General features: G+C 52.8%; 6 protein-coding genes across 6 annotated transcripts; all 6 read left to right on the plus strand.

The window, feature by feature from the left end:
• Positions 1-363: 363 nt before the first annotated feature.
• Positions 364-2,446, plus strand: BO97DRAFT_390673 (glycosyl hydrolase family 79 C-terminal domain-containing protein; the record flags this gene model as incomplete). The annotated part of the gene is made up of 4 exons (XM_025693778.1): positions 364-568; positions 676-775; positions 901-1,422; positions 1,515-2,446. 4 exons carry the CDS (start codon positions 364-366, stop codon positions 2,329-2,331), a joined length of 1,644 nt encoding a protein of 547 aa, XP_025551450.1. The 3' UTR covers positions 2,332-2,446.
• A 515-nt stretch (positions 2,447-2,961) lies between these two features.
• On the plus strand, positions 2,962-3,795 carry BO97DRAFT_65396 (uncharacterized protein). Its single transcript, XM_025700967.1, has one exon. The coding sequence runs from the start codon at positions 3,167-3,169 to the stop codon at positions 3,620-3,622; it is 456 nt and encodes a 151-aa protein (XP_025551451.1). The 5' UTR covers positions 2,962-3,166; the 3' UTR covers positions 3,623-3,795.
• Positions 3,796-5,747: 1,952 nt separating this feature from the next.
• BO97DRAFT_470498 (DUF2841 domain-containing protein) lies at positions 5,748-7,495 on the plus strand (the record flags this gene model as incomplete). Its single annotated transcript, XM_025699950.1, has 5 exons — positions 5,748-5,771; positions 5,835-6,051; positions 6,097-6,570; positions 6,638-6,823; positions 6,893-7,495. 5 exons carry the CDS (start codon positions 5,748-5,750, stop codon positions 7,402-7,404), a joined length of 1,413 nt encoding a protein of 470 aa, XP_025551452.1. The 3' UTR covers positions 7,405-7,495.
• A 460-nt stretch (positions 7,496-7,955) lies between these two features.
• Positions 7,956-10,263, plus strand: BO97DRAFT_390678 (glycerophosphocholine acyltransferase). Its single transcript, XM_025693779.1, has 3 exons — positions 7,956-8,144; positions 8,314-9,198; positions 9,252-10,263. Exons 2-3 carry the CDS (start codon positions 8,375-8,377, stop codon positions 10,015-10,017), a joined length of 1,590 nt encoding a protein of 529 aa, XP_025551453.1. The 5' UTR covers positions 7,956-8,144; positions 8,314-8,374; the 3' UTR covers positions 10,018-10,263.
• A 250-nt stretch (positions 10,264-10,513) lies between these two features.
• Positions 10,514-12,605, plus strand: BO97DRAFT_390682 (MRS7 family protein). Its single transcript, XM_025693780.1, has 3 exons — positions 10,514-10,725; positions 10,796-11,325; positions 11,410-12,605. Exons 1-3 carry the CDS (start codon positions 10,659-10,661, stop codon positions 12,451-12,453), a joined length of 1,641 nt encoding a protein of 546 aa, XP_025551454.1. The 5' UTR covers positions 10,514-10,658; the 3' UTR covers positions 12,454-12,605.
• Positions 12,606-12,873: 268 nt separating this feature from the next.
• Positions 12,874-14,696, plus strand: BO97DRAFT_405640 (NUDIX hydrolase). The gene is made up of 5 exons (XM_025695234.1): positions 12,874-13,079; positions 13,361-13,517; positions 13,648-13,674; positions 13,778-14,146; positions 14,240-14,696. The coding sequence occupies exons 1-5, from the start codon at positions 12,939-12,941 to the stop codon at positions 14,572-14,574; spliced, it is 1,029 nt and encodes a 342-aa protein (XP_025551455.1). The 5' UTR covers positions 12,874-12,938; the 3' UTR covers positions 14,575-14,696.
• Positions 14,697-16,424: the final 1,728 nt, after the last annotated feature.

Raw genomic sequence — 16,424 nt, forward strand, 5'->3', positions numbered from 1 at the left:
TACATCCAAGTTACATTCGCCTACAATGAGCGAATTACACCCCAACCCCCGTTCTCCAGCCACTGCAAGTCTCACGATGTAGCAGGCTCTAGCCAGGATATATGCCCAGGCTGAGCTAGCAACCAACAATCAAAGTCCGAAGGCCAAGTCAAGATCATCCCATTTTCCTGCATAGCAAACAAGCACTCAGTCTCCTTTTCCGGTGGCACGGAGCAAGTATACTATTCAGGCTATATATATAAATCACAGCCCTCAAAACACGAGTCCAGCACCAGTCCAGCACCAGTCCAGCATTTCGGTTGAAAAAAACCACAAGCTGCCCCCGTTGCTACAAAACAACATTCCATAACAATACTACTAACCATGAAACTCCACCACCACAGCCAACACAGACTCGCACTCGCATCCCTAGCGGCCCTCAGCACAGTAGTGGATCCCACTACAGCTACCAATGTTAATACCACAGCCATCGCCGTAAGCCAATCCGTACCCGAAACCGCAGGGCTGCCGGTTCTGCACCCGTTCGTGTCATTCTCGATCGAGTTTGTGTTTTTCCCGGATTATGCTGGTAGGTTTCTGCCTCGTGCCTAGCTTGTATGGGAGGGATTTGTGGCTGGATACGTAGTGAAGGTAACAGTATGAGAAGAATGAATTGCTAACCACCCGGGTACAAAGGAAACCTGTCCCATCCGAACACCTTTTCGAACCAGCTCCTGGATAACCTCGCAGAACTGGAAGGCGTTAAACCTTTTATCCGGGTGGGTGGCATCACGCAGTATGTTTACCCTTGCTTCGTTTCTCACCAAGCTCCTCGCCCGTTGAATTGGGTCGGATCTCCCGGCTTACTTCCCTGGGATCGAGCATACACTGTACTGTGGTTACTTACTGATAAACGAAAAGGGACTTTGCACTCTACGACCCAAACCAAAAAACCGCAACAAACGGCACCTACGTCCCAAGCATCAGCAAAGACTACCCGCTGATCCTAACGATCGGGCCATCGTTCTTCGAGTCGTACGCGACCTGGCCCGGGGCGCGGTTCATCCACGGCTTCGACCTGGGCCGGAACACGACGGCCAATTTCGCGAGCACGCTGTCGACGGTGCCGGTCGTGTGTCGCGCGCTGGCGGACGGAAAGCTCGCGTACTGGGAGCTGGGCAACGAGCCCGATCTCTACAAGACGTCGGCGCAGGGCGCCGTGCGGCCGGCTTCCTGGTCGGAGCGCGATTATGTGGATGAGTGGGTGAATAAGACCACGGCTCTGCGGAAGAAGATGCGGGAGTCGGGCTGTGCACCCGATCTGGCGGAGGCGAAGTATATTGCCCCCTCGTTTGCGGGGGTCTCGAATAGTTTGAATCCTGTGGTGACGTGGGAGAGTGGGCTTGGGAGAAAGCGGAATATTGCGCTGAATTCGGAACATAAGTGCGTTTTGCTCCTCTTTGGCTCTCTCTTTAGACTACCGGATGATGGTGTGCTTCGTTTGCCCGGACTGATTGACTGACTCTGAACTATAGCTACATCGGCGGCGCCACGCAACCGGGCGTTACACTGCAGAAGACACTAATGAACCATACCATGACGGTGCAAAGTGTCGCACAGCATGTCAATGTCTCGACCATCCTCGCCCAAAAGAACCTGACCACGGACATCCCGTATATCCTGGGCGAGACCAATTCCTTGTACAACGAGGGCGCGGCCGGTCTGTCCGACTCGTTCGGCGCCGCGCTCTGGGGCGTCGATTTCAACCTCTACTGCGCCTCGCAGAACATCCGGCGATCTCACATGCACCAGGGGGTCAACTTTCGCTACATCTCCTGGCAGCCGGTGGACACCAACAGGACCACCATAGGCACCAAGGCGCCCTACTACGGTAACGTCATGGTGGCGGCCATGCTCCACGGCGGCGACGGCGGCGAGAAGGATGATGTCCAGATCGCCAACCTTCCGCTGGAGCGGGACACTGAGGCCGCATACGCGGCGTACGTGAATGGGGCCTTGGCCCGGATTGCTGTCATCAACTTGGTAGAGTTCAATTCCACCGATTCGACCACCGGCGGCCAAGTGGGCAGCCAGCGACCCAATGCAACTTACGTTTTCCAATTGCCTTCGGCCTCTCCCGGGACTACCGTCTCGGTGCAGCGGCTGATAGCGAACGGCAGTGATGCTATCACGGGAGTTACCTGGGATGGATGGTCGTATAATTATGAGCTGGAGAACGGAAAGCCGGTGCGCTTGCCCAACATCACGATTGGCGAGACAATCCCCGTGAGCAGGGACGGGAAAGTAAGCATCGAGGTTCCTTATTCCAGCGCTGCTATCCTGAAATGGTAAGACCCGAGTCTATACGCGTCGACTGGACTGCAGGATTGTGGGCTATCTGGGAGAGATCCTCTTCAGACGGTCAATCATGGCAACCAAGGCAGTGACCGGCCGCGGTATCTGCAGCAGCCCTATGGCCAGGCCCGGATGGCCGAGCGTCATCACGAATAACATAAAGCTCAGGCGCCCTAAAGGGGTTAGCGTGTCTCATGATGTTCTGTTCATGCCTTGTCAAACTGGAGTAGTTGGTTCGTGTTGTCTTCGTATATACTCAATGCTAGACCGCAACTATCCGTTCTTCTGGCTTCGTGACCAAACCAGTACGGAGTATTGCAGCCATTCCCATGTGGCAAATTTGTTCTGTCGGCCGGCAAGTAAAGAAGATGTGCTTGCTATCTTGTTCCCAAAGCCCGCTTTACATGAGGCCGAACTTTGACGTCAAGGCCCGCCGCCATCATGTTTCAAGTCACGGAAAAGGCAACGAGTCGGGATACTGGCCGATCTCGCACCGGACCGACACATTGGGATTTTTAGTGTGATATCAGCGAGCTAAAAAGTCAATAGTCCAGGCCGGATGAGCTAAATATAATCACTATCAGTGGTTGAGTCGATGAAAGGCCCGCTTGCTAAAGTGTGCTCAGCACTTCAGCCTGAGAAGGAGCTAGCCGGAACAGGAAACGACCTGGTGTGGAAAGTCAATGATCGATTTTATCCCGTATTCAGCGTGACGTGAAGAGCTGCGCGAGTCGATAGGTCAGAATATCGGTGTATAGAATCCCCAAATGGGTTTGATGTTGCGATACGTACCCTTGGGTTGCCAGTCATCGCCCGCGGCACTAAAAGACGGATGCTTTGCGCGGTGAGCCACAACTCGACTGATCACATTTTTTTTCTTGCAGCGGATAGTCTAGTGATCCTCGTACTGAACTACAAGACAGGTCTTAACTCTGATCGCTTGTGGATCGGCTTGGTAAGTCATTCTAGTGCCATGGCAGGCAGGATCATGACACATGGCACTGTCATTCGAGTGATGGGTGATGTGGTCTCGAAGCGCATCGCACCGACAATCTCTTGGCCCGTAGTGCAGCGCTCAGATCCCCGAGTCTGCAAGCCACTCTGGAAGAATACACTTCCGCATAATTCTGTCCGTACGGGGAATTTTGCTGACTGCACGTCTCCCGGAACGGTAATCGCATCTCACGGCCTCCGTGGAATGAAAGCGATAGGAAAAACGAGGGAGGCGCCTGAGGAAGTCGCAATTTGTTTGCTTGGGCAAAGAGGTAGCAACCGCGGCAACAAGTAACAAGTAACAAGTAACGGAACTTGCGTTGCCAACTTTCCCCGCATCCGAGTCAGGGCGGCCGTTATTTTCCCTGATGCATCATTTCCCTTTCCCCATTCGGTGACTGCAGCAGTAGCTCCCTGGGTGTCAAACCCTGTCAGTATGCAAGTAGATCGGCAAATCATCGACAGTCGAGTTCCTTTTTGGGCGGAGGCTTAGAGCCAAATCAGCTTTCTCAGGGGCCAGTTTGTTTGCTACCTCCACTGATCGTTTTGACTGCAGGATCGGTGAAAGTGTCTCGAGCCAATCGTCATAGTCGGATGCCAGATCCGCGATTGCCGTTGCATTGATTGTTTGCTGGAAACAATGGGATTGAAGTCCAGCGGGACGATGTTCAATCCGTGGTCTTGCAGTTGTCCCATTTGTCTCTCTGGAATGGATGCACTCTGGAAGATAAATCTTAACCGGCTGGGAATACAGGCTCGAGATCGAAAAAGCCTATCGGGAGACTGTGGTCTGATCCGTGCACCACTGAGGGTCAACGCGTTACAGTCGAAACTTTATTGCTGATCTAGTCATGAAGGCAATTTGAGAGATGTATCAGTGCGATCAGCGGTCAAGCTATGGGCTCTGACACCTAGGGCACGGTTACGCCCAACCTCCGCAATAAGCGCACTAGCTCCCAGGGCAGAGATTGAATCGAAACCCATCGGCAAATTCAGTTTGGAGGAGCCTGAAGCATGGAATCATTCCCACTGGTGGGAGAGTCAAAGTCAAAGTCGGTCAACTGTCACTTCAACCTTCAACAGTACCAACTTCGTACCGTTCCTGTAACATGCCGCGAAATCATAACGCGACTAGAAATTGATAGCAGCAGCCTATCATCAATTTCCGATCCTGCGTTCCGAATACTTTCCGGGGCCATGTGACATTTGCTACCTCAGACAGCGAATCAGCTGCTAGGTGATGCAGCGAAATTAGTGTTGGACATGACTCGGAAACGCCATTGTGTCGAGCATACTCACCCAAACAGCCAGCCAGAGGCCGATTGGGCAAGAGGCTTGTCTCTGAAAGGTTTTGAATATCAAGGTCAAGCGTACCCGTCGACAAGGTTTCAGAAGCGCATGGGTCGGCTACCTGCTGATCAAAGTCTGATTTCCTGATAGCTGAATACCAATAAGCGCCATAGATGAAAGCCCATGACAACTTAGAGCAACAGACCCTGTAGCTCTGTCCTAGACGTCAAGTAACCGTGTTTCTGTTTTGCGGAATTAAGGGTTCTTGCGATTGTGTGCATCAGCTCCCTTTCGACAAAGCTATGAATTCAGCTAGACTCTCACCGAGCTGCATTAGAGTTTGTTGTATTGTCATGCGCTTTTGGCGCATCATCGCAAATATTGAAGGCGTGCCTCTGCATGATGCAGTAGGACAAATGCATACATTCGATATCACTAGAGTGAGTCTTAGTTTGGGCGTCGGCCGGGAGTTGAGGCAGCCATATGCGGTTCTCAAAGCCACAAAACCGGAAAGTTCGAGGCGAATCAAAGAAGCAGGCTGGTAAGGCACCATAATCACATTGAGATCAGGCTATAATATGCGGAGCATGACGAAGTTGTGTCTGCAATAGTGTCTAGCCTCTGTCTCCGTGTATTTGCTATCCTTGCATTAGCCTTGCACGTCAAAACCGCCACCAGGCTGTGTCAAACCCCACTGACAGAGCCCAGTGGGCCTCAATGTTGATAGAGGTACTTTTGTTCGGTTTTCGTATTGCCTTCGATCATGGACCCTAATGAGAAACTCCAGTCGGCCTTTACCGCGATATACGGCGGTTTCACACCTATATAACCTGTTACCCGGGACCGAGAGAATCGATTTAAGACACATCTCAAGCTTGTTGTTACCCTGGAGCTTCTTTCAATAAAATAGCTGCTGGCACACGGAGTCTGGCTCCAAGTCTCTGAATTAGTGAAGTGCCTTCATCCATATATTTATTGACAGCCGGCATCGCTGGACGCAAGTGACATAGGCTCAACGCTGCCCATAAATGCTGAGCAATATGACAAGTCCGAACTGTGCAATGGAAGCGACGAATCGGTTGGTCGAAGCTAAAGGGTCGGACCGAGAACCGATTATGTCGTATCAAGATATGACTGCTCAGTCGAGCCACACGGTAAGAGCTTCACAGTTGCTCATGGGACGATGGGTCATCGGGCTTATGACATGGCACGCCTAGGGCATGCAACGCTCGTCTTTTGGCTTGCGCTACGCACACTTCGCGGTGTTGTGTATAGACCATAGTGGACACCTTCGATTAGAAGGATCCCCCTCTATTGCAGGATGCGAGAAGGACATCTTCACTGAGGATGTGCAGGGGAGATTCTTGAGGTCAGTGGCTTCAGCATGGCAGTCAAGCCTACCGAGCATTCATTCGAGTGAGTCCAACCACGCTGGTCATGTCGGAGATGAATGAGTGAGTAATGAAAGTGGATGTGCAGACACGCTTGGTCACCTGAGCGGCGAAGGCGCGGGCTACGATCCCTGGTACCATCAAACGGCCACGACAAGACCGGCTGGACTCATTCCATGTGATTTAGTCTCTATGCGCAACAACAAGAACGCCCGACGAAGCTTGAGAAAGACAAACCCTGCTTCGATTTCGCCTTTAGGACGGAAGCCTGGATCTCCTACACCGGGCAAAGTCATCAGAACAACAGCCCTGCGGCTTGGAGATACAGACAGCCTTCGCCAATACTACGAAAAGGCATTTGACCAGTTCCAACAGCTGAATTGCCGGGTGATTGCAAAAGCATTAATCAAGCTAGTGGAGCCCCGCAAGCAGGTCAACTATCCTTATAATGGTCGGCGGACTTCGGGGTCCGGTTCACAGAAGATGGACCCTGAGCTTACCAAGCCAGGCTGGTGGCCGGATGGGGTGACACACCGAGAGCCTGACCACCTCTTCAAGCGCGGTGAGCTGAATCCTCCTTGAATGAATGTACTTCTCTGCAACACGCGCTGACGATTTATGCTTGGCAGAGCGGATCAGATTGCTTGTGCACATCCTGTGCGACCTAAGAACCAGCAAGGGAATCACAGCCAAAAGTCTCGAGGAAGCAGGCCAAGATGTCCGACGAGCGATTCAGCCTAGTACACGGCTAGCTGTCTTGGACGAGATCTTCTATGTCCGAAAGATGGAAGAACTATACTTGGACGGAAAGATTAGTATGTCACAATTGGAAACCTCGCCACTGGTGTTCAAATTGAGTTGGGACTGACCTTATCCCGAATCAGGTGGCGAAACAACAATTCGCGTCATGCAAGCTCATCTTACTGATGAATACTGCGTTCCTGAGCCACAGGAACAAACAACAGATTGTTCTCGTGTGCATTCTCAAGCCAGAGCACTCCCTTCAGATTCACAGAAACTGGAAGAGATTGCTGAGCAACACCGAGACGGTGATCGTCCCGAGAGGTCCTTTCAATTGAAGTGCAAAAGCCCATCATCTGTAGATGGGAGCCAATCCGAGAAGGACTCATCCAGTCCAAGCGCTTGTTTCTCCCTCTCTCCGGCATCAACTTCTACGACTAACCGCGAAGGCTCCCTGGAAAGTGGCATACCCAAGGAATTAGCCGACGTTAGTGGTTCGTCCAAGGCAAACAGAGATCCTGGTACGTTTAGAGACATTCATTCAACCGTGTCCCAATGTTTGCCAGAATATTTCGCTCAGCAGGTGCCACATCCGCCCAGTGGGCAGGGCGCCCCATCGGGTTATTGGGCCACCCTCCCATACAATGGTTACTGATCATTGACGGTAGAACTGGCGGGAGTCCCCCTCTGTAAGCGCTGTGAGCACTGTGTACACCATAAATATGCCCTCGTGACGAAGTCTGTGCTTTACCGGTGGTTTGCCACTTTTGTCCTAACACTCTTTTGTATTTTGGTGTTTTCTGGCGTGGGCCATCGTTATTCTAGAAACTTGTGTGTGCTGGCCAATGATACGGCAAGAATATGAGGAAATAATAGAGAGATTCTCAAGGCATCAGACTTATTTTATGAGTATGTAATCGTCTGGTGCTTAGGTATCGTAGCGACCACTGAGCCATGGATGCAGATTCAGAATGGGACTGTTTGTTTCTTGGCCTGAGGCTTTCCGGGGGGTTGAGGGGCCATGTGGGGTCAAGCACTTCCGCTATTGGTTGGCGGGCCGTTGAACTCCACCGATCAGCCGGGCCAGCTACTAGTCCATGAGAGCCTGAGGCTGCAACCCGACTAGCTCGCCCGGGCCAACCAGCTACGTCAACGCGTGCACACTCAGGTCTTCACTCTTCTCACTTGTTCTTCTTCCTCCTCTCTCCCCTACCGCTCCCTTGGATCAACAACATTCAGTTGGGATCATGCGCATTGAGTTTTGAAGCACACTGGCTGAACTATTCTTCAAAGCATCTTCTCCGCATTCACTTATTGGATCTTCGCAACCCTTGGTACTGCCTTACCTTATCAGTCTCCCGATCCTAGGTGCACATCATCTGCCGCCTCCTATCGGTAAGTCATTTGCTCGTGCATCTCTCCATTATGCCCCGGTGATAAATACCGTTTACCCCATACTTTCATTCTCGTTCTCGTCCTACTTCCATAACTTGCACTCTTGCCCAGCTGTCCCGGCGTCGCGCTCAGCAAAGATGGGAATGCTAACTATAGTTCGTTTTCTCAGTCGGCCCTACCCGCATAATCGTGACGGCCCTACGATCTTTTCGTTCGAGCAGAGACTCATCATGGAAGGTGGTGGATCTCTAGAGTTTAGGAAGACGGAGTCTCTAGCCAGCGGTGACTCGCCTACCCTGCAAGCGGCGATGGTCGAAGAGCTCTCCGATGTGGACGGGGCTCCAGGCACTCCCGATACTTTCTATTCACCACCAGCTTCACCCGGTCGCTTATCGCGCAACCCTTCATTTTCCTATCATGATGACTGGGAAACGTTCCCGCCCCTCGATCAGCTGACCGTGTTTGATCTACTTGACAATTTCTCTCTCTCTCAGCGGCTGGAGAAGCTGCAGCAAGCCTTGAATGCACAAAAGGCCAAGGTCAAGAAGCAGCGCGAGAAGATCAAGTCCTCCTCGTTGAACGCCAAGGAACGTGTCGTGGGCGAGTGGAAGAGAAGGGTCCCGACGGCCGATGAGCGGCTTGACAAATATCGCCAGCGCATGAAGAATGGCGTGGAGAGATTGGGCAAACAATGGAACGCGACCGCAACTGTGACGTTGCGTGAGAAGATTTCCTTCATTGCTGGTGTTCTCAATATCTTTATCAGTGGATATCTGCTCGGAGGATGGCCAGAGTACTTCTACATCTGGTTCAGCGCACAGTTGGCCTACTTCATGCCCATCCGATATTACGGATATCACAAGCGAGGCTATCACTATTTCCTCGCCGATCTGTGCTACTTTGTCAACTTGCTCTGCATGCTGAGCATTTGGGTCTTCCCCGGCTCGAAGCGACTGTTCATCAGCACGTTCTGCCTGACCTTCGGCAACAATGCAGTCGCTATTGCTATGTGGAGAAACTCGATGGTGTTTCACAGTATGGACAAGGTAGTCAGGTATGTATTTTTTGATCTCACCTTCAACGAAACGCTTACTGATCCGAATCTAGTTTGTTCATTCATATCATGCCACCGGTGACTCTGCATTGCCTTGTCCACTTGACGTCCGCAAGCACCTTGAAAGCAAGATTTCCGGCCATCTATGCAATCAAATTCAGCCAGCCCGGATTGCCAGATCATTTTACACTTCTCGAAATGATGGGATGGGCAACTGTGCCATACATGATCTGGCAGTCTGCCTATCACTGCTTCATCACAGTGCGGCGCGCGGAGAAGATTGCGGCCGGACGCCCAACCAGCTTTACCTGGCTTCGCAAATCGTACGCCAAAACCTGGCTAGGCAAGTTTGTTCTGAGCCTCCCTGAATACCTGCAGGCTCCGGCTTTCATGATGATCCAATATTTCTATGCGATTCTGACGATGATTCCATGCCCATTGTGGTTCTGGTCTCGGTGGGCCAGTGGAGCTTTCCTCACCGCCCTCTTCATCCTGAGTGTCCACAACGGCGCCACTTACTACATTGACATCTTCGGCAAGCGCTTCCAGAAGGAGCTGGAGGAGTTGAAGAAAGATGTCGCACGGTGGCATTCGTCTCCCGAGGGAGCAATCAGCCCAATGCTGCTACCGTCGGACCAGGGGGACCCCTCTTCCGACAAGGCCCAGGTTGAGTCGGCCACTGCTGGTAGCGGCGCCCCCAACAAAGCTACTAGCATTGATACCATTCCTCTTCTTGATGCTCCTGCAGCTGCAGCTTCAACCGGTGTTAAGAACGCTGCAGCTACCGACAATGACTCTACTGTTCGGGAGAGGTCGTGATTCTTTGTGGAGGGTTTGCCATTTTCTTCTACGGTCTAGTTAATGCTTTGTTTGACAGCTCATCTGTGCGTTTGGTTGCATTTCTGAGGCTCGAAATCGATACCCAACTCACTAGTCGTTCATTTCCCTTTTGCATTTGATTAGTGCAGGTTTTCTTTGCGATTGTTCTGCTTTCTGATATAGCCACTTAGATAGAGCGGAGTCTGTTCGCATGATGAGTGAACGAATTTACATGTTTTTAGAGCCAATAATATACTCTCCTGAAGAAGCTGCAGGATTGCGTTGATTCTGACTCACCAGTGGACTGTTAGTTCTCCGAAGAAGCCAGAACGCAAACGCGGACTCGGTCGGGATTTAGGAAGTGCGAGGCGGAGCTCCCGATTCGGTGGCGGACAAAATCCATTTTATCCCCGAAGACCGGAGCCATCACGTGAGTAGCCACCTTCTGCTCCAGACCTTCGCCGACGACACTACGACGACATCTTCCCTCCTTGACGTTCATTCTATAGTTAATCGCCTTCTGATTGAATCTGTGTGTCTGGCTCGGATATTATTCACTACAAGTTTGAGCTCGCATTGTTGTCCATATTGTTGATTTTGCTCGTTGTCCCGAGCCTTCTCGATTTCCCTTAGATTTCGCCATGTCCGTCACATTGAGGTCAGCTAGCCTGATGCGCGGCAGTGGTGCGCTGCGATCAAACCTGGTTGGTAGGTATTCCGTCTTCCACCTGGCTTCTTGAGGATCATTGCGATGGGCTAATTCATGTTATGTCGATAGTTCGGCCTCGTTTGACCGGTGCGTTGGCTGCAACCACCGCCGCAAACCTGCGCCTCCACGGCAGAGGCTTGCCATCCCAGATCTCCGCCCTCGCGATCCTGGTCCCCCATCAGCGCGGCTATGCCACCGAGCAATCCTCCTCCACCTCCTCTGCCTCAGACCCCCTCCCTCCCCCCGGATTCAATGCGGAACAAGCCAAGAAGCCGCTCGCCGCCGAGCAGCCCACCAGCAACCAGGATGCTGCTCAACAAGTCGTGCCTGCTTCCGAACAGGCCGTTACTGCCCCTGGCAAGACGCAAAACCCGGAAGCCTCAAGTGAATTGACAGCCGCAGCCAAGAGCGCCGAGGCCGACAAGAAGAGCGAGGAGAAGAAGGAGACGAAGAAGTTGACGATCGGCCAGAAGATCAAGAAAGAGGCCCAGCACTACTGGGACGGCACGAAGCTGTTGGCTACCGAAGTCAGGATCAGTTCTCGGCTTGCGCTGAAGATGGCTGCGGGCTACGAGCTGAGCCGGAGAGAACACCGCCAGGTGAGTAGTAGCGATCCATTGCGCCGGCCGGGTCTCCCGACCGTTTTGCTGTCTTCCCCGCTAATGATTTATCTCTGAAAACAGCTCCGCAGAACGGTGACAGACCTGGGCCGCCTGGTTCCCTTCTCCATGTTCGTCATCATCCCCTTCGCCGAATTGCTGCTCCCGGTCGCGCTCAAGCTCTTCCCCAACATGCTGCCCAGCACCTATGAAGGCCAGAAGGGTCGCGAGAAGAAGGCGCTGAAGCTCAGCTCAACGCGGAAGGAGGTGTCGGGCTTTTTGAAGGACACGCTGCGTGAGTCGGGTCTGCCGGTGACGGCGGCGACGGTGAAGAACGAGGAGTTCACCGAGTTCTTCAAGAAGATCCGGACGACGGGCGAGTCGCCGACGCCGGAGGACGTGATCAAGGTGTGCAAGATCTTCAAGGATGACCTGACGCTGGACAACCTGTCGCGGCCGCAGCTGGTGGGCATCTGCAAGTACATGAACCTCAACTCGTTCGGCACGGACGCCATGCTCCGGTACACGATCCGCCACCGCATGCGGCAGATCAAGCGCGACGACCGGGCGATCTTCTACGAAGGTGTCGAGTCGCTGTCCGTGCCCGAGCTGCAGATGGCGTGCGCCTCGCGCGGTATCCGCACGCACGGCGTCTCGCCCGCCCGCTTGCGCGAGGATCTGTCCGTGTGGCTGGATCTGCGTCTCAAGCAGGGCGTCCCCTCCACGCTGCTGGTGCTGAGCAACGCCTACGTCTACGCGCAGGGCGGCAAGGAGGCGGAGATGGCGACCCAGATCGAGTCCCTGCAGTCGGTGCTGTCCAGCATCCCCGAGGAGCTGTTCCACGAGATCGAGCTCGAGGTGCACAACGCCGAGGGCGCCGCCACCAACAAGCAGCGCTTGGAGGTCATCAAGGAGCAGCAGGAGCTGATCGAGGAGGAGAATAGCCAGAACAGTGAGAACGAGGAGACGGGCGTCTCCGCGCCGCAGGACACCGAGGATATTGACGACGACAAGGACGACGCGAAGTACCGGCCGTCGTCGCAGTCCGGCGAGGCCAGCGAGGCTGTCAAGGAGGGTGAGAAGGTCGAGGAGACCCCTGCGCAGCCGCCCAAGGAGGAAAAGAAATAAGCATTTTCCATGCCGTGTGTTTTTAAATTGACTGGGGGCGTTGTTTCTTGAATTTGATGACCCTGTGACATAGACATATTACTCTACTTTTTGTCTTTTTTTCCTTTCTTCTATTCTGTGTTAGTGTTTAAACAATATAGACTTTACTTGAGACAAGCCAGGAACCAGTGCAGCTACTTGGCCGTGTTACCGACAAACAGAAATCTGCCTGCAACCCAGCAGTAGAGAATGAGATTGAATGACACAGGATTCATCCCCCCCTCCTATAAACAAGATGAACATGATTACTTCTGTGCCAACGCGCGAAATCATTGTCGCCCACACTAAACGAACCCCCGCGGACAATTCCAATCCTCTACAGCTCAACCTCGGCAACCAAGAAAACCGGCGCAACTGAACTTCTCCAACCGCAACCCTATCACCCAATACACTCCTCTCATCGTCTCTACTCCCCTTAAACAAAAGTTTTACAAGCGGGACCTGCCATGCGCCCCTCCCGCCCCAGACTCCTCTTGAATTTAACCTCACGAATCCACCGAGTCTCCCACCCCACGGCATCCACCCGACGAGCCCTGACGAGCGTCTCCCCCGCCGCCAGGATGCCACGCCTGAACCCGTTATCTCAGGTATGAGTAGTACTCCTATTGCATGCATGTCCTCTTGCCCGTGGAACAAGATCGTCACTCTCCTTATCCACCCTCGACATTATCTCTACAGAGCAACCCCAAACACCCCAGTTCTTCCTCCCCGAGCCCGAGGGAAACAAAGAGACGGATAGATAAATGACGTAACGCCACCACTGCACACCACAACCCAGATAACCACCCTCTCAGCTGAATCCCCATACCAACCCCAAAATCATGATAAACGGTTCTCACGACGAAAGCCAAGTACTGACAGAAAATAGACCGCAATCGACCGCCTAAGGAACTACACCCCCCCGCCCACCAGCTACGAGCAAGTCCCGCTGTCGCGGCGCGCGGCGGTCCTGGTGCTGCTGTATGCGGACCGGACGGGCGAGTTGAGGGTTGTGTTGACGATGCGGGCGAAGACGTTGAGTTCTTGTTCGTCTTCTTCTTTTCTACTTCTCTAATCATGGACGGTGGGGAGGGGTGGTTTCCCCCAATTTCTGGATTCTGGACCGAGGGTGTAGGGCTGAGTTATGCTGATGCTTGATGATGGTTGTGGTTCTAGATGCAGGACAGGCTGCGTTACCTGGTGGTGAGCTTCCCTGCTTACTCTAACTAGTGAAGGGGTGAGGGTTGGGACTTTCTGATCTACGACCTTCCAAAGAGACAGGACAGAGCTAACCATCAACGACAAGGCCGCGCCGACACCCTGTCCGAAACCCCCTTCCAAACCGCCCGACGCGAAGCCCACGAGGAAATAGGTCTACCCCAGACGGACTCCGAATTCCCGCGGCCGTTCCGCGTCGAGCACCTCTGCGAGCTCCCCGCCAACCTCGCTCGAACGGAGTTAGTGGTCCGGCCGTGCGTGGCCCTGCTGCATTCGTACGATGAGACCACAGGCGAGAACGCCGATCCCGAGGTCTCGCTGATCCCCCGGTTAGACGCGAGGGAGGTGGCGGCCGTGTTCACGGCGTCGTTCCGGGATTTCTTGCGCATGAAACAAGATACGGATTCCGAGTGGTATCGCGGGGCGTGGACCGAGTGGCATGAGAGTCGGTGGAGGAGTATGTTCTTCTTCTTCTTCCCTTTCGTTTCTTTTCTGTCGTCTTGGTCCAGGTGGAAGGGCTTGGGATGAGCTGAAGCTGATAGAACGACAGTGCACCAATTCTTCGTCCCCGTTCGGCCTGAAGAAGTAGTCAAGCCGAGGCCTGAGACTCAAGAACGGAAACAGGTCCTCGGGCAGCTCGAAAACCTGGAGAAGGCTGCCTCCGCTGGCGTCGCGCGGTACCGCGTCTGGGGCATGACGGCTCGCATCATGGTGGACGTGGCGCGGGTTGCGTACGCCCTGGAGCCGGAGTTCGAGCACAATAGCCACTTTGGCGATGAGGCGATGATCTCACGGTTGCGGTTGATGGGGCGGTTGAGTGCTGTGCGGAGGAAGGGCGATCAGTTGACTAGTGAGGATATGAAGTTGGCGGCGAAGCTTAGTTGAGCTGTTTCCTGCTTTTGCTCCTGCTTCTTTGGAGACAGATGTTATGATACCATGCGTTGATTGCATTAGATGCGCTGCTTGGCGATAGAGCCCTGGCCTTACTGGTAGTAAGTTAGATAGCTGAGTATTCGTCTTCATTAGAGTAAATAGTCTTCATAATTTCAGCTTAGCTACTCAAGGATCTACTCCGGTGTCTGGCTAACAGCTCCAGAACCCCTGAAGCGTTCGAATATCTACTCGAATTTGTCAGCCTCCCTGCTCAGTTTATAGTCCGCTGCACGACCCAATATTGGGACTTAGAGGTGACACAAACGGAAGACACTAGCAAACACCCAAGCTCATAACATACCCTGCTAAGCACTAGTGCTAAAGCCCAAGCAAACTTCTCTGGACTTCTCAAGCCATCGCGTCACAAACACAGGGTCATGAGTACCAGCCAAGCTGCACAAAGCCACCACCTCGAGTCCGAGCCGGTTACACTCAAGCACAGTATTATCAAACCTGGGCAGTGAGCGTTATGCATAAAGATGAAGGAGAACCATCCTCCATATTGGAACATAATCTCAAATCCCAATCGACAGCACACGCGAGATCGCAGACACTTCTTACCTAGCACAGGCTGTGACAAATCTTCTTTTCTGCTGCATAGTTACTCAATGCATAGGTAGCAGGTAGGTCAGTCGGTCAGACCCGTCCATTGAGTCTCTGCTCCATGGGGACTGGTGCGATGGGATGTACGTGCTCGGGCAGAACTCCGATGACTTGCTTTGATTGCTTCGCTGCATGTATGTACCCGTGGCTACGAACTATTACGTGGTAGCGATCCGTGTCTTTGGTAGAGAGGGCGGTTCGCTGGAGGGTGGAGGGTGGATGCACTTTGTCTGTCACTATTTAGTTGGGTGTAATGTTGTGATCATCTCCGTGGGTTATGCAGGCATAGGGACTACAGGAGTGTTTGCGTGGTGGTGCAGTATCACTATTAGGTGATGTAAGCGCTCAACCAGACGTGGTTCTAGCGCCGATGATCGCAATTAGATCATGAGATGCTTCTGCTATGGTACAGTAAACTGGATTAGATTGTTGGGTGTGCCGGTTAATCCAGACTCTTGGGTGGAGTTGTTGCTTCACTTCTTACTTCTAGTGCAGCGCTTATAGTACAGATCTTACTCATAGTACAGAGAGCACAGAAAGTAAGGTTTACTGACGAGCAGGTCAGCCTGCACTGAGCTGATTTATTTTTACATTCTGAAAAGACGGGGTAAGTGAACGGCATCCGGATTTATCTTTTGGAGTACTGGTATATACTTCTGAATGTAACAAGAACATCCTATAAAGCACCCAGAGAGGAAGAGGTATAGGCACTGGGGCTCTTGCATCCACTGAGAACAGAAATTCAAAAGGCGAGGGGGGTGCAGGATTATACCTAGCACCCAGCCGGAGCATTCATAGCTAGATCCTGTTGCCTCGATGAAAAGTAGACAGCTGATGCGATCCAGGTACAGCTGTACAGCTCCTTTGCCCCTGTGTGAGTGCCAGCAAATGACGTAATCACTAAACGCCTTGCAATAAGATATAGTCAACACTCAGCAGCTAGTCGCCTGATACCTTTTCACCAGGACGAATGGACAACCTACCTTCCAACCTGGCTGGCTGATATCAGTAACGAGTTCCACGCTGGACGCTGCTTCGGTTTCTAAAGCTGTCCTCTGCGACCTACAACGCCTTTCTCATGAGGGACCCAAAGCAGACCCAATCCCAATCGTCCATGAAAAGGTCTCAGTTTCAAACTTACCCGCCATCACCTCGCTGCCAGATACGACCAGGGGCTGGAATACATCCAGATGTCCTCT

The sequence above is a fragment of the Aspergillus homomorphus genome, assembly GCF_003184865.1.
Source record: "Aspergillus homomorphus CBS 101889 unplaced genomic scaffold BO97scaffold_18, whole genome shotgun sequence".
Lineage (NCBI taxonomy): Eukaryota > Fungi > Ascomycota > Eurotiomycetes > Eurotiales > Aspergillaceae > Aspergillus > Aspergillus homomorphus.

Coding starts and splice junctions, on each gene's coding strand:
- BO97DRAFT_65396 (XM_025700967.1), top strand. CDS start 3,167: ATGCTTTGCGCGGTGAGCCACAACTCGACTGATCACATTTTTTTTCTT.
- BO97DRAFT_390678 (XM_025693779.1), top strand. CDS start 8,375: ATGGAAGGTGGTGGATCTCTAGAGTTTAGGAAGACGGAGTCTCTAGCC. Junction 9,199..9,251: donor AGTATGGACAAGGTAGTCAG/GTATGTATTTTT, acceptor ATCCGAATCTAG/TTTGTTCATTCATATCATGC.
- BO97DRAFT_390682 (XM_025693780.1), top strand. CDS start 10,659: ATGTCCGTCACATTGAGGTCAGCTAGCCTGATGCGCGGCAGTGGTGCG. Junction 10,726..10,795: donor GCTGCGATCAAACCTGGTTG/GTAGGTATTCCG, acceptor TTATGTCGATAG/TTCGGCCTCGTTTGACCGGT. Junction 11,326..11,409: donor GCCGGAGAGAACACCGCCAG/GTGAGTAGTAGC, acceptor CTCTGAAAACAG/CTCCGCAGAACGGTGACAGA.
- BO97DRAFT_405640 (XM_025695234.1), top strand. CDS start 12,939: ATGCGCCCCTCCCGCCCCAGACTCCTCTTGAATTTAACCTCACGAATC. Junction 13,675..13,777: donor ACAGGCTGCGTTACCTGGTG/GTGAGCTTCCCT, acceptor ATCAACGACAAG/GCCGCGCCGACACCCTGTCC. Junction 14,147..14,239: donor GCATGAGAGTCGGTGGAGGA/GTATGTTCTTCT, acceptor ATAGAACGACAG/TGCACCAATTCTTCGTCCCC.